This window comes from Lonchura striata, chromosome 4 (genome assembly GCF_050655825.1).
Source record: "Lonchura striata isolate lonStrDom1 chromosome 4, ASM5065582v1, whole genome shotgun sequence".
In the NCBI taxonomy this organism is placed as follows: domain Eukaryota; kingdom Metazoa; phylum Chordata; class Aves; order Passeriformes; family Estrildidae; genus Lonchura; species Lonchura striata.
In genome coordinates this window covers 2,721,167-2,748,436 of record NC_140706.1, presented here as the reverse complement: position 1 = coordinate 2,748,436, position 27,270 = coordinate 2,721,167, and the positions used below count along the sequence as shown (strand labels likewise).

At 45.2% G+C, this 27,270-nt stretch overlaps 1 protein-coding gene across 6 annotated transcripts in view; it reads right to left on the bottom strand.

Moving 5' to 3' along the window:
* Positions 1-969: 969 nt before the first annotated feature.
* The window catches only part of SLC4A11 (solute carrier family 4 member 11), a 96,591-nt gene continuing 70,290 nt past the window's right edge, over positions 970-27,270 (bottom strand). For all 6 annotated transcript variants that reach the window (XM_085577460.1, XM_085577462.1, XM_021526814.4 and 3 more), the window contains 10 exons: positions 26,930-27,043; positions 25,774-25,906; positions 25,406-25,479; positions 20,536-20,761; positions 19,200-19,306; positions 17,920-18,088; positions 14,230-14,403; positions 9,523-9,718; positions 7,648-7,817; positions 970-4,452 (listed from right to left, as the gene is read on the bottom strand). In XM_085577460.1, the coding sequence (XP_085433586.1) occupies positions 4,392-4,452; positions 7,648-7,817; positions 9,523-9,718; positions 14,230-14,403; positions 17,920-18,088; positions 19,200-19,306; positions 20,536-20,761; positions 25,406-25,479; positions 25,774-25,906; positions 26,930-27,043 (1,424 nt within the window). In that variant the 3' untranslated portion in view covers positions 970-4,391. The remainder of the gene's footprint in view (positions 4,453-7,647; positions 7,818-9,522; positions 9,719-14,229; positions 14,404-17,919; positions 18,089-19,199; positions 19,307-20,535; positions 20,762-25,405; positions 25,480-25,773; positions 25,907-26,929; positions 27,044-27,270) is intronic.

Below are 27,270 nucleotides of genomic sequence, written 5' to 3'. Positions count from 1 at the left end.
CAGGGAGCAGCCACTGCCAGGCACAGGCTCAGGTTTTCCAGGAAAAATTCCCACTCAGCATTTCCCCAGTGGGAATTCCAGAGCCAGCTTCTAGAACGGGCTGGGGAAGCAGAGAGCTGGGTCAGGAGATGACAGCAAACAGCTTGCACTGAGTTTTGGGGGAATAGACACAACAGAGGTGCTTGAGCCACCCCTGGCTCTGCCCATCAGGCTAAAAACCCCCAAAAAGGGCAGATTCAGAATGCAACAAACAATAAAAAAAGGGTGGAAAAGAGTAACATGAATGTGTGACAATAGTGCAGATGCCTGGTGGGACACACTGGAAAACAGGAGCTGCTTCTGGTGATGCGACATCTCAGGTCCCTTTCTTGTTGCTGAGAACTCCACAAAAACCTTCCCAAACCAAGCCCTTCCCTCCCACCTCTGAACATTCTCCAGCTCCATCCAACTTTGGGGGAATTCCTGCTCCTCATGAGCAAAAATTTGTGAAGTCTCAGTCTCTGGGTGCAGCTGGGGATGTGGAATTTTGGGGAAGAACCTACAACTGTAATGAAGTGTGGCCATCCACGCTGCTTCTTTCCAGAGCATCCCAGCTCCCTGGATCATCAGGAAGCTCGTGTTGTGTCTCACAGTGCTGGGACTCACCTTGGACCACTCCACCAGCAGCAGCTCTGAGCCAAACCAGCTGAATCCCTTTACCCCATCATCCCCATCCTTCTGCAGCATGTCCAAGTGGAGCTTGACATTTATGGAACAACTTCCAGTGTTGGTGCCAGGGAGTTTGTTGCAGTGCAGTTGTCAGCCGTGCTTCCTAAGCAATCCCAAAAATGCTGCACTGCTTGTTCAGCAAGTTCCACCTTTTCATCTGCTTCCCTTCATTTACATGGACAAACACATCAAATCCCACACACAGCACGTCAAGGACGTCTTCAAAAGCAACAAAATAAAGTCTCAGACCAACAAAACCAGTCAGGTACAAATCCAGTTTTAATTGTCAAGCTCACTTCTAGCTCCTACATTCAATGCAAGGATCAAAAACTACAAGTTTGAGAGTAGAATTTTATTCTATCTCCAGTTTCTGCTTGTTTTGGCAGCTGTCAAATGCCAACTTCCAAAATCCACTCGTTTCAGAAGCTTTTCCCTGCCTTGCAATGCCAGGTGAACCCCACGGACTCTCCCAACAGCTCTTGATACCTTTCAGTCTCAGTTCTTTGGCAACAGTTATACAGAGCATTGTGCGTATATAAAGAGCTTATAATAAAACTTCTTTTACATTCTAATTGTCTTAAACCTTCACAGAAGTATTAAAGTGCTCAATCAACTCTGAACAAACCCTCCTTCCCTAGTCAGCTACTTCCTGGAAACGCCTGCACTTAAGTCAGCAAAACCAGAAGCAAACAAGAAGAGAAAAGGCATGGAAAAATAAAATAAATCCTCTGCAGGATCATGAAAACCCCTTCTGAGACAAGAGGCCTCGAGTCTCACATCTCCCTTCCACCCAAATATTGAGACATAGGTCCAAATGTTCCACCAGGCCAAGCCAGCACAGCTTTTTTTCCCCCCCTCAAGCTGTGCTGATTTCCCATCAGCTGATTCTTTGGCCCCTGACTTCTGTAAGAACAAAAACCCTGCAGAACAGAATCCTACTGATGCTACAAAGGAAATACAAACACTGAAGTCACACCAGTGAAGTTAAAGAAAAGATACAAGCAAGAGTTGTGGTGGTTATTTAACCCTCTCTGCTGCCTGGATTTGCAATTCTCTCTGCAACATTTGACGCTATCTGAAATGGATCTTTCAAAAAGGCTTTAAATGGGGACATTTGTGGCTCTTCCAAGTGGGGGATGGAGGGTGCATCTCAAAACTATTTCACCTGCAGGCCAGTCCACCCCACTACAGCTCTGTGCACGAGGAAATCCCACCCAGAGCCACATTCCCTTGGGCACATCCTGTCCTTCCTCCAGCCACAGCACCCGAAACATCACTTAAACCACCCAGCAATTCACCCACAGGACACGTGTGTGTTACAGCTTTACTCAGCCAGAGGATGACACCTCTGATTGCAGCTTTGCTTAAAATCTTTTGACATCTGTGGGAAAAACATGTTATTTCAGCCTCAGCAGCCCTCTGCACTCCCTGGCTTCCAGCAGGTCCTGAACTGCTGCCTGTCACCTGCCCTTTTGCTGTTCACTGAAGATCAGACAGATTCTGCCTCCTCTGAAATCTTGTCTGCCCCTGTTCCTACACGCAGCCCTTGCTACACAGCTCTGAGTGATCCTGGCACAGAAATGACTCAAAAGCCAGGGAATTTTGGGGTAAACTTCAGAAACCACGTTTGGGTTTGTAGCTGCTCTTGTCAGACATGGCAGGAGCTGCCCCTGCTGCCCCCGAGGCTGCTGGAAACCAAATTCCCTGCTTTGATGCACTGGGGTGGTCACCCTGACCCTGAGACTTCTCAGACCAGCTTGGTGCCACATGAAGGTCATGTTTTTGCTATCTGTGACATTGTTTTGCTTCCTAGGCTGAGGGGTTTCCCCTGCAATTCCCTCAGGGAAATAAAACCATGGAATAAACCATCATAAAACCATACAGGAACTCTCACTGCTCTCCTCCACCGAGTCTCAATACAAAGGGTTTGGTGAGAAAATGAAAAAATTAGTTCTGCACACGTGTTTGAGAGCCATGGGCAGCTCCACGAAGATTAAATACTTTCTGATCTTTAGTGCAAATACACCAAATCTGCAGTGGCTTGAGCCTGGCTTAGCATCAGCACAGGAGCTTTGCACCCAAAGCCTTCCTCCCTCATGGCTGGGTTGGAATCCCTCACCATGCTGAAGTGGGAGGAAAAAACTCTGCATCATTTACTGGGTAAGCAACTGGTAAGAAACACTTCTCTGTGCTGATAAATTCATATTTTACATTTGTCTTTTTCCCTCATTTCTACTCTTTTGAAAGCTCATCACCGAGCTCCACGATTTTCTGAACATTTTTAGCTGTAACCTGTGATGTGCCAAGCACTGAACTAAAGGGCAGCTTGTTTCACAGTACTCCAAATAAGAAAACTGACCATAGTACAAGCAAAATTAAATAAACTGAAATAGAAAAGACAGCAGAAGTTAAGATTCATCCAGAAATATAATATAACATCTGGGGGTGGGGGGGGGAGGGGGGGATGGAAATCAGCTACACAACAGAAACAATGAAATGACCAACAAGTATTGATTAGGTGAAAAGAAGAAAACTTTCATTGCATTCTGTACATCAAAATTAAATGAAAAATTCACATGTTGGAGCCTCGAGACAGAATGATGAAGGTCTCAAGCCACAGGAAGGAGAAAGCAAAGAAAACACCTTGAAGAAAGCGACACATGAACAAAACCAGTAACTGAGCAGCTTCTAAAGGAATAAAAGTGACCATCTCTCAAATGAGAAAAAGCAGCACTGAAGCAGAGAACAAGTATATGGTCAGGACGTGGTGGGTAACACTGACTGCACAAAACACTTGTGAATTTGGAAAGAACCAGGCCTATTTGTATATCTATGCAAAATATATACACAACTCCATATGTATATATGTACACATAGGCACTACTGTACATATGTATAGGCAACCTCGACACAACTGCCCTCGGGGGGCAAGCAAAAAATGCTGCAGTTGTGCAAAACCTACAATTCTGTGTTTGATTACCCAGGAGAAATGGGAGAAAGATCCAAACTAATGCCCAAACAGCTCAAACCCAGCAGGGGTTTCATCCACAGGGCCATGAGAGCCCAGCCTCTGAATGTTCCCAGCTCATTTGCTGGGATTAAAAATTCCTCCAAAATCTGTGGGTTGAAGCAGTACACATTGCAACTGTTTCCAAACCCATTAATGTGAGGAAACAGCCTCCATCTCTCTTGACATCAGTGGTTCAGCACGAGGCCATCCCACCCAGAACACCAATATGGGAATACTGGGTGCACAGGGAATTGGATTCAAAGGCCAGGCCAGGGCTGTCATATTCTATAAAACAAGGGTCAGTTGCTGTTCTTAGTGTTGGGGAAGAAAAAGGATGTGGTGCATTAAAAAAGCCACCCCCACCCTCAAACAAGGGAACACAGGACAACTCTGGATGCTCCAACCGTGCAGCCAGGCTGATCTTTGGGGTTGGTGTGGTTGGGGATGTGGAAAAGTAGCATTTTCCATAAAGCTTGTTCGCCTCACAGCTCCAGAGAGCAGCGTCCTCTCAAGCCCAAGGCTCCCTTGGTCTGGCACAGGCCCCGTGGAGCTGTGACAGGAGTGCATGGCCAACGTCAGAGCACGAAGGAAGTGGTGAAGGAGAACTGCAGGAGATGGTGCCACGCCTTGGCCGGCCCCAGAAGGTGTCCCTGCTGCTCTGTGGGGACCCTCACTACTCTGCATCCATGGCATCCAGGTACTTGGCCTCGATGATCCTCGGGAGCAGGTTGTACCTAAGGCAGAGCAGAGAACGGGGTCAGCCCCTCTTTGGGCAGCATTTCTCTCCCTGTCCCAAAGCCCCCGGGTGAGTTTGGCCGTGACATTCACCCACTGAGGGGGACACAACGTGGGGACAGCAAAACCCCCCCCAAAAAAGCAAACACAGGAACTGCAGTGCCAGGCTCCCTCTGCAAGAGCCTCCTCCTTCCAGCTGGACAGAGAATCCTCATCCTCACAGGAGGAAGTCACTTTCCTAGAGCTCTGTCACCACCAAGTCCTCAGGGTGACAAAAATACACAGGTGAAGAGCCAAGACTCCAAACAAGACCATCCTGGCTTCTCCATGTGGAGACAGGGATTCCCTTACTTTAAATTTTTTTTTAAATTTGATTTTTTTGCAACAACATCCTCCCAAATTAATATATTTGGGTTCAGAAGGCACTGTGAAGTCACTCTTGTAAATCTTATAAATAAATAAAACTATTAATATATTCACATAACTTTTAAATAAAAACCAAATGATATATTTACATAAATAAATAATATTATATACGTAATTATTAAAATAAGAATTAACACTACTTTTATATTACCTTATTAATTACATACATAATACATATATACTACCTTAAATTACATACATGATTTTTAAAATAAGAACACTACTTTCATACTACCTTCACACATTAAGGTAAAATCTAAATTAATTTAAAAAATACTTTAAAATAATAATTTTAACTAATTACATATTTTATAAATAAAATACAAACTACAACTCAACAACAAAAAAAGATGCACATTTATGTGGCATTTTCCCTTGTTTAACAAGGACAGCTGTGCAAGAGATCCCAAACATCACCAATTAATGAGAAATACCAGGATCTCCTTAATCAGACCCATCATAGAATAAAATGCTTGAGAGCCACAGAAGCTCAGATAAGAGAGAACCTGGAGAGAATTTTCTTCTGTGGGCAACCAAAAACTCATCATCCCAAAGTTCTGGATCTAAGCCAGGAACTGGGAATATCCAGAGAGATCAAGTTTTCCTCCAGCAGGCTGTTTTCCACTGCAATAATGGATTTCAGTGACTTCTCAGTATCTGTCTGAGACCACAGCAGTGATCCCTCACTAAGGACAACACAAATCATGTTTTAAAGCTGTTGGATGGATGGAAATGTGGCTTTGGGACTGAAATGTGGAAATGTGGCCGAGTTCAGGATAGGACACCAAGCCATGCCTCACTCATTTGTGTTTGATTCTTGAATTTGCCCCCTGGCTACTGTCCCACCTCTGCTTTCTCCCTCCACTTCTTAAAAAAAAAAAAAAAAAAAAAAAGGAGAAAATATATTAAATTTCTTCAATTGCCTCATCTACTTAGAGTGCCAAATCTTTGGGAAAAAAGTCATTAACTACAGAGCTCATGGATCATGGTGCTGCCTTCTTGGCTGGAGGCCACAGAAACTACATGAAGGCAAAAGAAAGCAGAGGAAGGAAAGCCAAGGGCAGATTTCCATCTTGTGCCAGGCAGCAGCATCCTCCCCTTGGCAGCAGGGCTGATTATCCAGCTGCTGGGAAAAAAACTACCCTGGAAAGAGAAATGAGTTAGCACCACACAGGGTATAAACTGACAGCATCTCATTTACTGAAAAGAAGATATATTTGCATATTAGTATCTAGCTCTGAGTACAAAATCAGTTTTTTTGACTCCATTCTCGCCACACTAATTGAGTTTTTTATACCATGTCCAATAGCTGAATTTGGCTGGTGTGCCCCACGTTTTCTGTCCTGCACTGAGCTGCAATTCCCACAAGAGCGACTCACAGTTGGAATATTTACCAGCCACTCATCCAGGCACCCCAAGTGCCACCAGTGTGAAGGGCATTACGACCAGAGGAACAGTAATTTCAGTGTTTTCCAAGCTTGTTTATCTTGTAAAATCCAGGCCAAATGGCTCTGACATGATCCTGTTGAAAGTCATGGTAGATCTAACATTTGCTTTTGTTTCAGAAAGGACTGGACCCATCTTTATTAGCCAAGGAAAACATCACTGCAGGTGGTGCAGATTAACAAATTGGCAGCCCTGAACTTTAGGATCAGAGGCAAAATCTCTGGGACTGCAAGCTCAAAGTCTAACAGATATCTCTGGTGCCATGATGGCCTAAAAATAATCAAGTGGACTGCAAACTTGATCTGCTCCTTCCAAGAGCTTTTTATGGCCTCTCATTATATCCAAAGGACTGAGAGCATGAATGATTTAACTGGAGAATGATGGGCAGTGGCTGCTAATGAACTCTAAGGAAGAAATTAATTTAATTTCTTAACAATTCTCTCTCAGTTCTCTCTGTCTGTAGGATATTGTGGGGTCCTCCCAGCTTTAAACATATATTTTAAGTCTAAATGTGGCCAGTGTCATCCAACTGATCATTGACAGCAGTGCAGGAGGTCTGGGAGGTCACCACAGCACTGGGTAGGAGATAAGGATTCCTCTTAGGAAAAGTTTCCAGCTCTGCTGGAAAATCAAAATGCAAAGTGATAAGGAACATTATCAAATACCATCTAGAGGTTTGGACTATGGCTTCTCAGGAAGATCAGGCATCTCACAAGCACTAAAAAGGGGAGTTTTTGCCTCCTGGGAAACAGGAAGAAGAGCACTTGCCAGCCTAGAACCCTCTGCACAACTCCCAGCAGCAGTGAAATCCTGATTCCTCATGAGCAGCTGGTAAAAAAGCCCTCCTCATTACCCACTTCCAGGAGCTGGATAGTCTGGAAAATGCAGAAAACCCTCCTGAGCCACTCACACTTCATGCAGTAGTTGGGACTGGAAGGGACCTCTGGAGATCACCCAGCCCAATCCCCCTGAGGCAGGTGATACAGGAATGTGGATTTGGAATGTCTCCAGAGAGGGAGATCCCTGGGCAGCTGTTTCAGTGCTCTGCCATCCTCAACATAAAGAAGTTCTTCCTCGTGTTGAGGTGGAACTTGTGGTTTAGTTTGTTGCCTTTAGTCCTTGTCCTGCTGCTGGGCACCACTGGAAAGAGTCTGGCAGCATCCTGAAATATTTATATGGATTGGTGAAATCCCCCTCACTCTTCCCTTCTCCAGACTGAACAAGCTCAGCTCCCAGTTTCTCCTCTCCTCAGACTTCCAGCAATCCAAGCCTGAAGACACAAGGCATAGCAGACAGGGAAGGAAGACAGCCAAGCTTCCTACCTGATGGGAATCATCCCTATCATGATGAGGGGGAAGATCATCTTCATGTAAGGCAGGGGTGACATTCCAAAGCCACAGAGGATGAGGAGCTGCAGGACCTGCAGGCCTGTGAAATAGTGGATCTTCCTCTGGGGAACTCTGCGGATGTAGTGGGTTGGAGGATAAGCAGTCTGGCAAGAGAAGAACCACATTTTAGACATGCAGGGACCTGGATTTGTGACAGCAGAATGGGGCTTTGGGACACCAGGGTTTGAGGGAGGTCATCCATTTGTACAAGCAATGCATCACCATCATGGTCCTTAAAAGGTTCAGCAGGTGCACATGGGATTTGTAGGGTTAATTCCAGTGCCTGAAAGCACAGCAAGACCCAGAGGATGACTGGGCACCCCTCAGGGCCAGGATTGCCTCTGGGAACATCTGGAGTGCAATGTAATTATCTTGGGAAGTGCAGTAACGAGATTCCCTGAGGAGGATTGGGGATTTTCAGGCAGAGGTGCCTGTGGGGTGTGCAGGGGGAAGGAGAGCAGATGCATCCAGGTGTTGTTCCTGTCGATGGCTCCTCCACCTGGCACCCAGCTCCTCATTATTTTACAGCCTTGCAAGGCTCCAGGCTTGCCCCTGGTGCTCCCATCTCTTGGCTGAACCCCTTTAGGAGAAAACCAGGAGATGAGGAAAGTGCTCACACCGCAGGGATTTTCTCAGCTCCCATAAGCCAGCCATTTTTGAGAAATAAGGGGGGGAAAAAATTACATTAATAGGCTAAATATGGTGGTTTCTTTTGACAGTTCCTTGCTCATGTCTGAGCACAGGCTTTGACTCACTGTCTATACATCAATGAAGAGGATGAGCGACTGTCTGCTGGCACCAGCACAGCCTCAGTGGCTTTCAGATTGTGCCATGACTCATTAAAAGGTTTCCACAAAAGGGAATTTTCCATATTTGAGAATACTTTTTAATTTTTTACACCAAAACCTGGAAAATTCCACGCATAATTCCTACTAAAACCAGAAGTAATAAGTCACATACATCAGTAGCTGTTCAAAAATTGACATGACATGACAAATGTGATCTTTACCCGAATTTCACAGTTTTAACCTCTGGGATGTAATATTGGAGATCAAGACAGATTAGCAAAGATGCAGAGCCAAATGTTTGGCTTATTAAGCCCTTGACCCTTCTTACATAAGAGAAGGTGAGCTGGAGATTGCTCCAGGTACCACCTACACTCCCAAACAACACATTTTTAGCACCTGTAACAGAGACAGATTTAAGAAAACATCTCCCAGGTTTGTTTTCAGCCCACATCACAGAGGTTTCAATAACATAAGTAATTCAATTTTGAGTTTAAAATCCCATCTTGCTGTATTTCACACAAAATGAAAGTGCAAAACAGCACCAAAAAAAAAAAAAAAAAAAACGACAAAAAAAACCCCCCCAAACTTGCCTGAAGCTTTGTTGGGGAAATCAAAGATCATAATTTCACAGAATCACAGAATAATGAGGTTGGAAGAGACCTCTAAGATCATCAAGTCCAACCTGTGCCCTAACACCACAACTAGACCATAGCACCAGGTGCCAAGTCCAGTCTTTTTTTAAACATATCCAGAGATGGTGATTCCACCACCTCCCTAGGAAGCCAATTGCAGTATTTTATTATTCTTTCAGTAAAATTTTTTTTCCTAATATCCAACCTAACCTCTTTCCTGATGTTGTGCCTATTATATTTTATATTACTTCTTTAAATGCATGTACCCTGCAGACGACAGCATGGGGGGGGGGTTTAAAACTCCCCCCCACAAAAAAAAAAAAAAAAAAAATCCCACACAGAGAAAACAACAGTGTGAACATCTGGGTTGCAAACACAACTCCAGGTACCTGTTCCTTGAGCAGCAGAGCCACCCTTTCAAAGAGCTGGTTGCCATCGATGGAGGTGAGGGCGATGTAGAGGAAGAGGCCGAAGAGAACCGGCTTTGGGATCCACTGCAGGGGGAACGGGAGCAGCAGCAGCGACAGCCCCACCAGGAAATTTGCAGTCAGACTTGTCAGCCGGGTCTCCTTCACACTCACGATCCTGGCAGCAGGGAAAAAAAGGGGTGAGGAGATAGGGTAACAGCCCAAGATTCAGTGTTTATCCCAGTGGTTGCTCCGTGGAGGAGCAGGACACGTGGGGGAAAGGGAAACTCATCCCCACCACTGAAATCAGCACTTCTGGCCCCGTGCTGACATTGAGGATGCAGAGCCTGGCTGGAGCCAGGCCAGGCACTTAATCCACAGCTCAAACAGAGCAGCTGGAGAAGTGCCAAACTCCCCTTCTGTAAAGCTCTACAGATCCTATCCTGAACTAAATTGCCCTCGAAACTGATTCTGTTTAGCACAATGCAGAAAAGGAAAAAAAAAACAACAAAAAACAAACCAGCCAAGAATCCTCTTTCTGGTGGTCAGTAATCCTTCCCTTGCTTTACCCTGGGCACATGCAACTGGCTTCTTTCCCAAAGAAAACTCACTGACTTCTCCAGGAAATAAGGAACGTCTTGGAGGAAAAAAAAAAATAAAAAACAAACAGAAAGTCAGCAGTCTCCTGACAGCGAGTCAGCATTTTTGATGGATACAAGGATCTCCCTGTTTACATGGAAGGGAATGCTGAGAGCACCACACAGGGATTCAGTCCTGCTGTGGGCAATTGCCTATTACCATGCAAAACATGTCATTAATTAATGCAAATTTCCCAGAGCTGACAGGCCACAAATTGAGCTTTTTTGAGGGGAAGACTGACAGGGAAGCAGGCAGCAGCTTTAGCAACCTGCTTGAGGGGAGGCTGCTGTGCTTTCTGTGCAGTGCAGCTAAACCTGTGAGCATCTCCTCCCAGTCTGAAAAAAATTATCAGAAACAACAGGAGGGAAGAAAACCCACATCTGTCGAGACTACTTACAAGGAGAGAAAAAGAGGATTCCTAATTTTTTTTTTTTTAAGATAAATCCAACAATTCAGTGGATAAGCCAGTGAATAAATCCCCCTATTATGAGGGAAAATTTTTGGCCATAGGCTGTTTTGGTGTAATTTAGTGACCTCATTCCCTGGATGAGACCCCTCAAATTCTGAATTAACCTTATACACAAATTTCTCTGAGGATTAACACCAAAGATCTATCAAAACACACTTCCCTCCTTTGCACATGCACTGCTGGGACTTCTTAATCCCTTCTGTTCTGAAGAAGATTGGATTATTGCAATATTAAGTTGGAGAGTTTTGCTTAGGAATAAGGTCAGGTTGAACTTCAAATCTGTTTATACCTTCGAGAAAAAAAAGGAAGCTGAGGGGATGAAGGAGCCCTCCACACCTGTATTTGGAGAGGGAGGGAAAAGGTGACAGCCCAAAGCTTGCTCTGAGGATTTGGACAAGTCTGAATTAACACCAGCAGTCATGAGACCTAAGGAACAACAGGTACCACAAACAGCACACAAAATCCTGACAACAACACCAGAATTCTTCTGTCAGTAGTGGGGCAGGTCCTACAAATAATCCAGATTACCAGGACAAGATGCACAGAGGTTTTAACCTTTAAGTAACCTTCCAACAGGTTTAAACCATAACTTTTTTTTTCCTTCCAAGCAGATTTTCTTGGATCCTCTTACAAGTCTCCTACATCCAAGGGGTCCCAGCCAGTGCCTAGAGAAGCTGATGGAGAGCAGAGTGCTTCACTCTGGCCAGCTCTGGTGGAACTGGGACATCACCTAAATGGACAGAGGGGATCTTTGGCATCTTTCCCACTGGCTCAAGGTCTGGAACACCACAGAAGTGCTGGAGATGAATAGAGCCAAGCAGCTCAAAGTGCAGCTGGAAGTGCTGTGCCAGAGCAATTCCAGTCTGGCCACTCCAGAGCTGCCAGAACCATGATGAATCTCCGTGGTGGCTCAGAGAAGGAGGAGTTTGAGGATGCACTGATTTAACCTCATCCAGGTACAGCAGGAGCTCCTCCAGCCCCAGGTCAGCCACAGAGGAAGAATTTCTGCTATTTCACACAGAGATCTCTCCTCCTGCTGGGGGAGGCTCCTGCCCTGCAAGCACACACAAGTCTGCAAGGGAAGTCATGCAAGCGGAAGAGCTCAGGAACAAAATGAGCTGCAAAACCACATTTAAATCAGATGCAAGGCTGCAAGAACAAGCTCAGAGTGGCAGCCCTTAGGTAAGACATTTCTGAAGTTCATGGAATTTTCTGCAGCCATCTCTCAGGGATGCAGCAATCACAGAACTACGTTTGATCACAGGCAAAATGTACTGCAATCGTTGCCAGCTCCTGCTAATGCCACTTATTAGTTTGGAATATTTTATCAGAACATAGCTAAAATTGCTCATAATTGGCCAAACACGATATTTTAAAAACTGATGTTCCCAGCCTTAGATTGGTCTTCTGCTAATTCTAGCACCTCATTTCCAGAATAAGAACATCACAGTCACAGAGGACATTGAGTCAACAGAGGAATTCTTGATTTCCGTGTGTTCAGAATCTGGTTTGGCCCTTGAGGAAACAGCTCCAGAAAGTCTGTGCTGTGATGGAAATAAACTAATTAATGGAGATTAAAGAGCATAATCCAGGCTCATTTCCCCAAAATCCTCTAAATATGGCTAGCATGGGATTAGCCATTCCTGAATTTCTCCAAGTAAGCAACAAGAGCCTGTTTGCAGATTGCCACAGGAAACTTAAATCGCTTCTCTACAGGAGAGAAGAAAATTTTGCTTTTGCTGTGACAGATCTTTATCCTTGTTTATATCATCATCCTGTGGGAGTTTTGATTTGAGTGCAGGGAAGGAGCCTGCCAAGGGAGACAGAGCTGATTTTCTAATTGAGCTTCATTTCTTTTTCAGCAGAGCTGGCCAAAGAGGGAAAAAAAAATAAAAAAAAAAAAGATGACTACATTGCTTGGAGCCTCCTGTTCAAGCCCCAGTGCTTTGCAGAGAACAAAAAGCTTTGGTCTCAAAGGGAGTTCAAAGCACTAGGAAAAGCTCATTCTGTTTTTCACTCCCAATATCCAGTTCCCAGCACCGATCTGCCTCCAGCAGAGCAAAGCTGTGCCATGAGAGAACACCCTCAAGGAGATCAGGGCAGCCCTCAGCCCTTCCAGGATAAACCCTGGAGCTGAATTTGGCTTAGAGTGGCCAAAAAGGCCTCTCTGGTACCTTTTTTTTTTTGTTTGTTTGTTTGTTGTTTTTTTTTTTTGGGACAGCTGGGTGAAGGAGGAGATGAGAAGTGCAGGAATTAGTCCTTAGTTCAGGCAGGGAACTTGACTTTGTCAAAGCAAAACCAAAATACAGAATCAAGACAGTGGAAAAACAGGAAAAAGAGGCACTTGGATATTAAAAGTGACAACAGGAGCCACAGGAGGGAGGTTTGGTACATGGGTTTCAAAGTGGGAGTTCTGCATCTCTCAAAGAAACAGGGAGTGGAGGTATCCCAGAGCAGATCATGGACATGAGGAGCAAGGGCACTGATTAAAACTGTACAGAAAGCAAATTTCAAAGTTGATTTTTTCTTTAAATAGGGTTTAATGTTTATTCAAGAGAGATACAGTTGTAGAAACAACCAATAGCAAAGCATGCTAATGGGAATACAAACCCAAGGGACTGATCTCCCAGGAAAAGATCTGTAGAGGAGTTACAGGGAGCAGCAGAACTCAGCAATTTCCACACATGGAAGGTGAAATCTGTCCATCCCTGACCCAAAATCAGCTGTGCCTGGCTGGGCTGGGCCATTTGGCACCAAAACAAGCATGAAGGCAAGACTGAGATTAAGACAGACCCACTCCATCCCCCAAAGTCAATGATCACTTAGCCTCACTTTTGATAAATGGCAATGCAGAAAATGGAAACCAAAGCAGGATAATTAAAACTAATGGTATGTGAGTGGAAATTACCACTCCTGTGGTAAAAGCACTCAACTGCAACAGCCTGAGATCAAATGGGCCAGATCTGCTCCAGAGCAGAGATTGTTTCATGAGAAAAAGGTTTTTAATTTTAGGTCTGTGATAAGAATGTGTTGCTCAACTCAGAGCAGCAGAAGAGTTGGTCTTAAATAGAAATCCATGACCCAGCCATGGCTTCACACTTGTTTTTATTTAAAAACCCAGAGAATTTAAGCATCTTCCCAAAATGTGGTGTGAGATGTTATGGGAGCTCTGAAATAATGGTGCATTTTTCCTCCACTTTGTAATAACCACCAGACAGGTTTCAGGCAGTGAATCAGCTCTGGATTCTTTCTGGGGAAAGCATCCGGAGAGATCCGGCCAAAGCATCTCCTCAGCTTTCCACAGGGCTGAAACTGAAAATGGCCTTGGCTGACTTTTCCCGAGGAAAAGTCACCCACCCACGGGTGCAATGGAGTGGGTGGGATCCCTGCAGGATGCTGCCACTGGCCAGAGCATGAATTTGAGTGCCTGAGTGAAGGGGATGAAGCCAAATCAAGGTTCACTGGGTGCACCTTTCCATCACTTTCACATCTGGAATACAACACCCGACACCCCAACCATGCAAACCCACTGTTCCCAAAGGACTGGGAAGCCACCAATGAATCCAAAGAGATCTACTTACGTCTCATAGATGTGTCCACTCTCCACCCTCTCCTCCACGTAGGCCAGGGCCCGGACGTGCATGGGGGAATGCGGGAAGGCCGCGTGGATCCAGGGCAGGCCGAAGACCGACAGCCCCGTGTTGATCAGTGCCACCAGCAGCAGGTCCCAGTGATAGGCTGTGCCCTTCACCAACCTGCAACGAGGGGTTGGTGACAGCAGTTACACCTGGTTACACCTGGTGCAACCCCTACAGGCTGCCTTTGTTGAACACACACAGGGATTTCACACCTCTGGATCTACCGTGTGCATGGTGTCAACACCAAGGAGTGAAATACGATGGTTTGCTCCCCAAAGCTGCTGTCATCTGGAAAGAACAGCTCTGAGCAGAAAGGAAGCCCACTAAACTAACAGCCCATGAAAATTTCATCAGTGTTTTTCTCCTACATTTATTGCAGAGTCTGCACAAAATCCATGTGTGTGTTTGCTCACAGAGTCCACAGAGGGAGTGGATAAAATCCTGAGCATTTGTTGTCAAAGTTCTGACACTGAAGTTTCTTGTTTGTATCCCTGATCTCTCTCCTTCCCCATGAGCAGAACACGTGCTTGGTATGCTGCAGTAATCCCCTAATTATGTAATTGCTACTGCATGATAAGAAAATGGGACAAGAATTCATTAAACTTCAGCTCCTCCTTGGTAGTCACAGAATCATGGAATGGATCGCAGAATGGTTTGGGTTGGAAGAAAACCTAAAGATCATCCAGTTCCAACCCCCTGCCATGGGCAGGGACACCTTTCACTACCCTAGGTTGCTCCAAATCCCATCCTACCTCTCCTTGGACACCTCTAGAGAGGACAGCCACTGTGTCTCTGGGCAACACATTCCAAAAGGTTGGTAGCCAACTAAGGAGATTTGCTCCTAAGTTCATCAAATGCTGCAGAGCCTCCCTGTTTTACTTCTGGGAATCTGACAGCCTTCACTGAAGAATCTGAGCACATCCACTTTGCCAGGACTGTGCAGAAAGCAGCATCAAGACTGAACTCACATCTACTTTAACCTTGCCATTTTTTCCAAGGTCTGCCCCTTTCCTGAATACTCCTATCTTGTACCAACTGCTGAGATATTATGAGAAAAGTTTAGAAAAAATCTGGGGAAGGATTCATCTCTCAGATTTTAAACCCTCACTGAAAGGTCTACGGCTCTATCTCTGCCACTGGAGCACGTAACATCCTCAATGGATCAGCTGAATTCTCTCTGGGCACCACCAGCTGGAAAGGGAACATCATTTAGATGTGTCAATGCCACCCAACTGAAGACCTCAGCACAGACTTGGAGCCATCCACGATACTCCTGGACACGAGGCAGATGGAGCTGGTAGAGCTGACCCAGCACACGAAGATCAAAGCCATTGTTTGGGCAGCAGAAATCTTGGGTGGGGCTTGTTTTGGGACAAAAGCCTGCTCCCACTGGGAGTGTCCCCCTCCACTGACTGAGGAGGCTGTGGGGTGAGTGGGTCAGGTAGGTGTCTACCCTGCAATGCCTCTGGAAGGTGCTGCCAGGAAGGGTGGGATTGCAAACGCGTTTCCTGCGTTGGCTCGTGCTTTGGAAACACAGCCCCTGCTCACGTGCTGATTTCTCTGAGCAAAGGCACCTTCAGCACCCTCAGGGTCATTGTTTGTTGTCCTCCCCATTCTTTTCAGAAGGCTTTAAGGACATCAGCCTGTTGGAATTAATCCAGGAGGCCACTGAGATTATCAGAGGGATGGAGCACCTCTGCTGTGAGGAAAGGCTGAGAGAATTGGGATTGTTCAGCCTGGAGAAGAAAAGGTTTTGGGGTGACTTAATTGCAGCTTTCCAGGACTTGAAGGGAGCTACAAGAATGATTGGGAAAAGATTTTACAAGTGCCTGGAGTGACAGGACAAGGGGGAATGTGTGGCAAGCACATTTCTCTCCCTCTCAGGATTTTCCATAGAGGTGCACAGAGAGAAATGAAAGAGAGAACAATTTCTATTTCTGCTCCTTGTTTTTCCTATGTGGAATGTGTTTGGAGAATTGTTTACCTGGAGTGAGTGCTTGGTTGGATTCTGGTGAGGATTGTTTGAGCCTGGTGGCCAATCCAACCCACCTGGGGCTGGGCTCTCGAGAGAGGGTCACAAGTTGTCTTAGAGTCAGAGAAAGTAGTATGTAGTTTTAGTATCCTCCTTTTATATAGTATATTAATGTATTTTAGCATAGTTATAATAAAGAAATCATTCAGCCTTCTGAATTGAGTCAGACATTGTCATTTCTCCCATTGGGTTCACCTGCATTTACAATAGGAATGGACTCAAACAGACAAAGAGTAGGTTTAGATAAGATATTAGAAAATAATCCTTCCCTGTATGGGTTGGGAGGCCCTGGCACAGACTGCCCAGAGAAGCTGTGGCTGCCCCACCCCTGGAAGAGTCCAAGGCCACACTGGGGGTTGGAGCAACCTGGGATAGTGCAAGGTGTCTGTGATGGCACCACAAACAGATGGTGTCAAGTCCTAGTTTTTACATCTCTAAAAATCCCTGCCCCAACACCTGATCAGCTCAGCCCTGTACCGAGGTGCTCGGAAAAACACTCTGAAAAACACCAAAGAATATTTTATATTCCTTAAAGACATTCTAGTGGAAAATACCAAACGTGTATTAGCCAAGAGATGACCCACTTACATACAGATTTATGCAGCACTTAAAGGGATATAATAGAGATAAGAGGTGGTCAAAGGAAACTAAATTAGTGTAGCTGAATTTGAGCTTGTCTCCTCTCTCCTAATACTGTGTCACTCCAGCTACAACATGGAGAATGCTAATGGATATTATGCAAGGAGAGAACCCTCCCACGCATCACATTAGCAAAAAATCCTCAGAGACATGGTAGTTTCCCTGGAAAAAAGTCATCCACAGTCATTCTTGACATTACATCTGATTGCAGTTGGCACAAACACATCAGAGGGAATATTTTAATAGTGCAACACCTCAAGTTTGCACATAAGTGAGACTTGGACATATTGTTTTGTTGCACTTCCACCTTGTTTTCAGTTGGAATTTACCAACTCCAAGCTCTCCTGATGCTCAGCTGCAGCACGTTGTGCTCCAACATTTATGTAGGTCATTGACTTCTCACTTTTCAACAAATTGCATTGCAAGAGCAGTGCAAGTGTCCACACATGTCACACTCCCTAAGTACCCTGAGGTGCATCCAAAGACCTCAAACTGTACAAAATACCCACTACACATTCACTACGCCACCTCTTGTCTCCCAAACTCTTCCTGAAAAATGCCTTGAGAGTTTTAGGTGACAAAACTCTTTAGGTGTTACCTCAAACTGTACAAAATACCCACTTCACATTCACTACGCCATCTCTTGTCTCCCAAACTCTTCCTGCAAAATGCCTTGAGAGTTTTAGGTGACAAACAATGGTGTTGGGCAGAGAGTAAAGAAGAAACAGGTTGAGGTGATGAGCTCATTGAGGATTCATGGATTTGGCTCACTGCCACAACACCAGGCTTTGGGGATGGTGAGGAGTTAAGCAGCAGAGTTACCTCCACCTGTGACAACAGGAATTCTTAAAAACACATTCTTAAAAACATTTCTGATGCTCAGACAAGCTTTGGGCTAGCAGTGGTGGTGACAGACCCAGAACATCCCTCCACAGAGGGAAAAGCAGCACCAGAGGCGTTACCTGTTCTCCGGAGCGTTGGTGAGGGACGCGACGATGTTCTGCTCGATGAAGAAGAGCATGGAGAGGAGAAACCCCAGTCCCATGGCACTCATCACCGACCCAATGGACAGGGACTGCACAGGGGCCAGCACAAACAAGCTGTCAGAGGCGTTGTAGTTAAATTTGGACACTGCAAAGAGGAGGGGAAGGATGTTAGGAGGCACCTTCTTATCCAACCATCAATGTTTTACCCACACCACGAAGTACTGGGAAGCAAGCAGGAAAGCAGGCGTGATGCTCTGGCATGTGGAAGCCTGGAGGCCATGGAAGATGGGTCCATCTGGCTGGTTTGGTTTATTTTTTTCCTCCATCCACTCACGACTTGGCTGCCATCCTGATGGGACAGACCACTGCTCGTCCTAGCAAGGCATTTACAGATATTGGAGCAAAACAAAGGAGAGAAACTTGTTTTCCACAGATGCAACATGTTTTTGGATGAGGAAGCCTTATTTCTAACCAGCACCATAAGGCTCAGCTCATCAACCCACAGAGGCATTTGAGAACTTCCTCATCTCCAACAAGCTGTGCAAGGCATTTTAGTATAAAATCTAAATCAAAACTACTGCCATTGGAAGCAATCCATGGCTAGGGATAAATCACACATGGCCACGCAACATTTTGCAATCCAACTGGATGGAATGGCCATCACAATAAAAAAAAAAAAAAAGCCATTTCTTATTTGTTTCCATACATTTCCTCACATCACCCACTCACGTCACTGCAGGACAATGCAATTCCTGTCCCCATTATCGCTTCCTGATATGGAAAAGTTGATCTATCTGGCCAATGAATGGTGTCTCATTTTTAGATTTCCTTGTGTAACTTAGAGCTGCCCAGATGCTCTGCACCATTTCACCTAAATTAGGAAAACAAACTGGAGACAAAGAGGACAAACTGGGATGACCAACTCCATGTTGATATGACTGGCAACAACCCTTCCTGCCTGCTGATTACTCTGCCCTTTGTTCTTTGCCAGAAATTGTTCATCTCCCTTATTGTGACACACACCTCAAACTCATTGAAAAGGCACATCTGGATAATTTTTCTTGCCCCAGTCTCATTTAATCAGGGTTTTGAATGACAGAAATCTAATGGTGAGGAAATCTGAGCTCTTGGAGGGAAGTACACGCAGTATTTGTGAAATTATATGGAAGAACTTTATTTATTAGCAAAACTCTTCTAGGATTTCACTTCTCTCTTTCATAAACCCCAGCATCCAAGAGAACAAAATTAGAACTTACTTTCAATTTCCTTGAAGATATAGGAACCCACAACAGAGAAGGTCAGGACTGAAATGGGTAAGGCACAGTCGGACAGAATTTCACGTACCCTCGCGTGCAAATATGGGCTGCAAAAGAGACAAGAAATTCTACCATCAGCACCCTACTATCAGGACAATCACTCAATCCAGACAACATTTAATGCTTTAGAAGTGAAAATTCAGTCCCATTTTGCAATTCTGAAGAGATACTTGGAGTGACAAATTAGTCTTTCACTCAGCCCTAAATCTTCTGGAACCTACAGCCTTTGAAGGTTGATGAATGCAGAAGCAAAACATAAAGAAACAACAAAATAAGATGCAAGCTAGAAAAAAAAAAAGACCTTCAAGCACCAATTTGTGTCTCATTTCCACTTTACTGTAATTGCTTCCTGCATCTCAAATGAAGAGTTTTAAGAGCAATAGGAGCAAACCCCAAATTAGAGCCTGTGTTTGACTCCCAGGAGCACACTGAAGGTGCATTCCCAGTAGACCTGCCTGCACCATCAGGAATTTTTGCCCAGCAAAATGGTTCAATGCCTGTTTGGAGGGAGATACAGGGATCCCAATGTGCATTGGGAACCCAAAGCTTTTTTAGAAAGTCACTTGTGAGGCCAAACCAAAGACAGAAGGGCATCGTTCACTGAGCAAACATTTTGCTCTGCTGGGAATATTTTCCAGGTGGCCCTGGAAGTTCATCCCTGTCTTTGGCTTCCACCTGATTTTCTTGGGTTGCAGAATTGGTGAGGCTCCATCTTGAGTGCTGTGTCCAGTTCTGGGCCCCTCAGTTTGGGAAAGGCGTTGAGATAATTGAGCACATCCAGAGGGGACGAGGCTGGTGAGGGGCTGGGAACACAAACCCTGTGAGGAATGGCTGAGGGAGCTGGGGGTGCTCAGTCTGGAGAAAAGGAGACTCAGGGGTGACCTTGTCACTCTCTACAGCTCCTGAAAGGTGGCTGTGCTCAGCTGGGGTTGGGCTCTTTCTCCAGGCAGCACTGACAGAACCAGAGGACACAGTCTCGAGCTGCACTAAGGGAAATACAGGTTGGATATTAGGAAAAAGTTTTTCACTGGAAGAGTGATAAAGTACTGGAATTTTCTGCCCAGGGAGGTGGTGGAGTCCCCATCCCTGGGTGTGTTTAACAAAGGCCTGGATGTGGCACTGGGTGCCAGGGTTTAGGTGAGGTGTGGAGGATGGTTTGGACTCAATGATTTGAAGGTCTCTTCCAACCTGGTCAATCTGTGCATTAAGATCTAAGCTGTTAATGACTCCCTCAGAGAGAACATGAAATAACCAGCAGTCTGAGCTCTAAACAAACCTTTTTTTGAACTGATAGAGGGTGTGGCCAAGCCAAAGGGTTCCCAACATCAACATGAGGCTGAGGACGGCGGTCTCACGCCCGTAGTGCCCATCGTGGGTGCAAGTCTGGTTCTCGCTCACTGAGGAGTTCATCAGGAAGGTGGTGTTGATGCCGAGGCCTGGGATAGCATCAGCCTGTGGTTTTCCATCTCCTGTGTGCCCGTGGTGGTAATATTTCTTAAAAACTGCACAAACAACCAACAGGCAAGCGTTAGGAGAGGAGTGTGACAATCAAAGCAAGTAAAATAAAGTGGGTTTCTTGCTTGATCACAAAGTATTAACGTTATGCATCACCAGCTCTGCCTCTCAAGCCTGCAGAGAGAAATCAGAGCTGTTGCTCTTAGGAAGCCAGTGCTTCACGAATTGATTTTTCACTTATTTTAACAGGTAAGAGTTAAATTAATCTAAAAAGCAACACTGCAAGGATTTCCAGTGCTAATAATGTGGTTTTGTTCCCAACACTGGAAGCACTGCTGTTATATATACATATAAATATTTCTATCTAGACACCTGCTTTCGGCAGCCTGGTAAACAAATTCCATCAGGATTCTCTGAAAACACTAGGAGCAGCCAGGCTGCACAGATCCTTAAGTGGATTACACAGTGTACACTAATTATTTTCTTTCCAAGGCTAGTCCAGAATTTAGAGGTAAGCGTTGATGATATGCAAAACCTGGCAGAACATTTAAATTTACAATGCAAATGAGAGTTACGGGGCTGAAGTAAACTGCACAAGCAAAAGACCCAGTAAAGCTCCTGGAACTGTCCATAAATGTTTTAGATCAGCTCAAAGGCATTTATATAAGGAATGGACAGCTGTGAAGACCCTCTTGCTCTTGAGCATTTGCTGTGTTCCCATTTCTATGTCACTGGCTGGATCCAAGTGTATAAATACGGTTTTGGGATCGTTTAACCTCTCTGGGGAAGAATAGCCTGAAGGAGCAAGTAAAACCAAAAGATGGGAGTTGGGCTTTGCAGCCTCAGTGTTCCCACAAGATCTGCTCCAATAGCAACATGCAGCATCCACCCTCCCCTGTACCCATGGGAAATACAGGAGCATGGAAACCACCACACCAGAGCTTTGCAGTCTCACTACCTTTGTTCATTTTGGTCAAAATACCCCTGCAAACTTTGCACAGAGAACTTCAGGGCAAGACCATCCTCTCTAGGAAAAACACAACTACCTGAAGCTTAGGCTAAAATGCACCTTCTAACATTTCCCTCACTCTCAAATAATAATCTGGGTTCTGAAAGCCCCAAACACTTCAGCTTTTCCATCTGCAGTGGCCACAGGGAAAGCAGAGAAGACAAACTAAATTCTGAATATTTGAAAAGAAGCTTTGAATGTTCTTGTGCAGCACAACCAATATTTGCAACCGCCTTGAGTCTGGCTGAAGCCCAGGTTGTGTTACTGCTGCTTTGGAGCTCACCCCAGTGTAAAATGGCCCGAGATCAGCCAAGAAGCCATTTGAAATGCAGTAATGATCTTTCTTGCACCATCTTTGGAAGGATTTAAAGTGCTTTAAAAGGAGTCTGGGCATTCCACAAGTGGATGAGGTCAGTGTGGCACGGAGGCTGTAAGAGACAAGACTGCCTCCCATTCGATACATCTGTACATAAATTTAAACATCACAGAAGGTTTACAGTTCAGAATTTAACCTCTCAGACTGCACTAAGAGCAGCCAGGAGTGAGGACATCACCCCAAAGCCCTAGAAAGGTTCCACCAGTGAGGAGCAATCCCATCCTGACCCTGGTGCAGAAAGGTTCCCCATCGTGTGCAATGGAAGAGGCTCTGCTCTCCTTTATTTCCTCCCTGTGTGCTCCAGCTGCCCCAGCCCTGGCAGGACACACACACCTGCTCTGCAAACAGGTAAAACTGGGGCCCAGGGCACTGCCATGACCCACAGCCTGGCACAGAGTGGGTCGTGAGATGATTTGCACTTTCCGGCTCTCTGAACGCCAAAGGATGCTTTTGTCCTGACAAAAATGATTCTGGCAGCATTTCCTGGGAATTCACAGCTGGCCAGGGAGAAAATCCTGCTCACACTAAATGCTACTGACTCCTAGAGACACATCTGAGCATCAGAGAAACCAGCAGCACAAACAACCCAGGAACTACAGAGAATGTATTTGCATTCCTCTGGATAAGATTTGGACTGGAATGAGTACCAAACAAGTGACTTTGTTTTGGGTCTTGTAGATGTTCTCAACCTCCCACAGATGGCTATATTGCAATAATATATTTAGGGTTGGGAGATATTGCAGTAAGATATTTGGGGATGATCTTTGGTGCTCAGCTTGACTACGTCACTCCATGCTCCATCTCTGAGGCTGCAATTTTATTGATATACACCAAACCAGGCAGGATTGCTCCAGTTCCTCCTGGATAGAGGAAAAAAAACATGCTTTACTCTTGTATTTTAATTCAAGCAACAAGAACACACCAAGACAGAGAGTGGAGGCCTTCATCCTGTACCACCTTGCTGGGAAGGATTTGATTCCTGAACACTTCTGGTTTGTTTAGACACCAGAGCTCAGTGAACCTTGCTGCCATCATCCAGAGAGAGCAGCAGAGCCAGGGGTGCCCTGGATGAGGCCAAGCCTTTCTCCAACCTCCAACAACATGAGCTGGCTTTGTTTTCCTCTGCCTGCTCACCACCATTTCCTGCTCAGTGCAGATGTCAAGATCAAACAAACACAGCCTCGGTGGCCAAGCCAGGCAGCGAAAACAAATTGTTACCGGGACCGCGTGAACGCTCATGGCTTTGGTTCCCCTCCCCTCCTTTCCTGCATCTGTACCTTGCACAAAATCAAGGCTATGAACGGGCTGGGAAAACATCTGGGAAGAGGTGCCATTGTCCCCTGGCACTCAGGAAGCCCAGAGTTGGTGCCAGCATGATAAGGCATTAACAGGACACATTTAAACAGCACAGGGAAAATATCAGCTTTCACTTCCTACTGAACTGCTCAACCAAAATTCTGAGTGGGAGGAGGAGGTGGCAGCAGTGAACCATCACCTCCTCAAAAACAGGCAGGGAAGGACAAAGATGAGCCCGTGGCCATGAGTTGCACTGGTGTCATGTTTTTAAATATGGGCTCTAAGAGGGTTAAGGATCTGTGCCTGCCAGCACCAGTGGCCTCCTGTGTCTGGAAAGAGCTTTGGTCCCACCTGTGGATGCCCTGAACACCCCCAGGTGCAGCTGAAGCCAACATGAGTTGGCAAAGGAGTGCTGACTTATTACCATCATTCCTTACAAATTCATCTCTTCACAAGTACAAAGAGAACTCAACTGGTTCATAAATCACGCATAAAATCACAGAATGTGCTGGTTTGGAAGGGATCTTTAAGATCATCTTGTTCCACCTCCTCCCATGTTCAGGGACAGCTCCCACCTCCCCCATGGGCTCCAAGCCCCAACCAACCTGGCCTTGGACACTTCCAGGGATCCAGGGGCAGCCACAGCTTCTCTGGGCACTCTGTGCCAGGGCCTCCCCACCCTCACAAGGAAGAATTTCTCCCTAATTTCCAATCTAGACCTGGTTTCTGTCAGTAAGGCCACTGCCCCTTGTCTTACATCATCTTCTCCTGTTCCCACTGCAATACTCGGAGGATTTACTTGCATATTCCTGAAAGTCTGGCAGAAAAGACCAGTGGATGCTTCCTGCACTTTTAACCTCTGCTATAGGAGATCAGCTCTGGGCCACAGAAACTTTGTGAGCATTTGCTAACTTTTACAGAGCAGCTGAACATTCTCCTGAGGACCACCTGGAGACTGTCCCATGCCTCCAGGACAGGGCACTGACAGCACACACTCAGCAAAGCTCACAAAGTCAACAGCTATCCCAGGAAAACCTCTCCCTCACCAAGCTCTAAGCAGGATATTTAAAAGATGCAGGTGTTCTACAGAGAAAAAAACACCCTCTGATTGCACAATCAAAGCACACAAGGCAATTAAGGATTCCCAGTGAAGCGAGAAAGTATCTCGCTTCAAATTGCTCTGCAGTGTCAAGTCTCTTGGAAAGCATTCCCTTGCAAGCCTGAGTATCTTAAAAGCAAGGAGTGTGCTTGGGTGTATCCTGAAGGATTTCAAAGGCTAGCCCAAATTTTGGGATGTTGGACAACAGGTCAAAAAAATCAAGGAATGGGGGGGCATTGTCCAACTCCTCACTGGGATGAACAGAAATGCTGCCACTCACAAGGTATTTCTGCTACCGTGATTCACCTTCTCAAATACCTCCTGCCAATCCCTGTGGGGAGGGAGAGAAGTGTCAGAGGGATCTGTGAAACCCCAAGGCTCTCCACAGAGACTTAGAATTTAACCCAGAAATGGGAAAATCAAGTGGTTGGAAAGGGCAGAGGAGCTTCAGGAAGGTGCTGGAGGCACTGCAGTCCTTGTAGTGACATCAAAGAAGGGTCTCAGAGCTCAGGGAAAACCAGGAAATCTCAACCCATCTTTCAATTCCCCTCCACAGAGTCTGAATAATGTTTTTTGTTTTTTTTTTTTTTTTGCCAGGACCATTCAAAACCAAACTGGAATCAGGAGAAGGCTCTCACATCAATAACATAACAGTTTCTCCATTTGGTGAAAGTTTAGAAACCAATTCTGTCTCAATCAACAGAAATTAGAGCTGCTAAAAATTCTGCACACCCAGGTAAACTGCTGACAGAGGGCTGCCTCCATCTCACACACACACTGATTTTCTTTTTTTCCCTGAAGACTTTGAACACAGAACAAGAAAACATCACACATTTTTGCAGCCTTCTGCTTGCCTTTGACGAGGCAGCAAAGCAGAGCTTGGCTCTGAAAAACACTGTTGCAAGACTTACCTTTAACAATGCCCTTGATGGCATCAAGCACAAATGTGATGGATATAAAAAGTGCAATTATTTCTTCTGTTGACCTGTGGAAAAAGCCCAGGAATTAATGGAGCTGCATTCAACTCTGTTCAAAGAAAAATCAGCATATTCATCAATTTACATGAAAATATACCAATTTGAGTTAGGCTCCAACTTAGAAACAAAACCCAGTAAATCAGAGAACTTCTTTCAAGCTGGAACAATAAGTCAAAATGATACTTTCCTCATCTCACAAAATCTATTTTGCAGCAAGTTCATAATTAAGGAGCTTGTGGAATGTGTAATTTTTCCATTTGAAGAATAATCTGATCAAAATATGACTTCTTGAGAATAGCTACCTTTTAAAGAGCTTCATCAGAAGGCTGAAATTAAAAAGAGAGTAGATCACAAGGAAAAAGCTGTTCCAGAGTCCAATCCAGGCATAGAAAGCACTGAAATCCAAGTTGTAGTCGTCACAGATTCCTTGGATGACTGCAAAAGTGAAGCATTCATGTGTCACAGTCAACTCCTGTCACTGGCACCCAGTGATTCCCATCTGCTCCAGGCCAAAAAGAACCAATTTCAAGACTTCACTCCAATGCATTTATTCCAAACATCATTAAAAATCCATATTCCTGCACTTCCAGAGGGATCCTGGATCAACACAATCTGTTCTCTCCTTCCATCATGAGAAATGGGGAGAGACACTCGGAAAAATATTCCCCCCCATACTGCTCAAAGCATTTTTCCTAGGGATTGAGGCCACAAAAGCACTTGGAATTTGCTCTCACTGACATTTTGGGATGCTCTTGAGCAAGGGGTGTCACAGCTGCTGTTTCCAGCTGGTCATAGCCCATCCTCTGATTATCCCCACACATCCTGAGCTTGTTCCTTTTGCTGATCTCTGGTTCATTGAGATCATCTTGCAGCACCTGGAAAGCTGCTGCTGATACTTTAAAACATTGATTAAAAAAAAATCTAAAACTCAACAAACCCAAAAAACTTTGTCTCAAGCTGGTTAAACACAGCCACATCAGAAAACCAGTACTTAAAGAGATTTCTTCATTAAAACTGAAGAAATGCTTATTTTCATTAAAATAAAACAAAATTTCTCTGCAAAAATTTGAACTAAACCAGGAGCTGATCTCGATGATCCCTGTGGGTCTCTTCCAACTTGGGATATTCTGATGGTGATGGAAAGGGGAGGAATTTGATCAGGTTTTGCAGAATCCCAGAACATCCTGAGCTGGAAGGGATGCCCCAGGATCATTGAGCCAACTCCTGGCCCCACACAGGACACTCCAACAATCAATCCCATGATGTGCTTGATGTGCCAGTCCAAGCACTCCTTGACTTTGTGCCCTGTAACTCCCCAGGGGAGCTTGTTCCCACGCCCCACCATAAAATAAAAGTTCTCCTCTCACTGGGACATCAATTTATCAACCAAACCCAAGTCAAGCTCTACAAAGCTCTCACCCAAAGTCCCAATCCCTCAATCCCCTGCTGCAGACTCACCATTGATGTAGAGGGCCAAGGGAGCTGTGGTCAGCAGCACCACCAGGGGCTGCCCCGAGAAGAGGGCGTAGAGCAGCCCTCCAATGCACTGCCCGAAAATTGTCTTCCTCACATCTGGAATTGGGGAGGATGGAAACAAAAACAGGGATTTGGGTTAATCCCTGCCTCATCCAAGAGGGCAGAGAAACCAACCACTAATGAGGAGATGAAATGTTTAAAGAGTGCAGACATAACACACTCATAAATCAAAAAGTGATTCTTAATTCGTATCCATAACTAAGGCTTCCAGATATTCAGCTAATTGATGGACTGTGGGATTTTGTCCTGTGTATTGTTATATT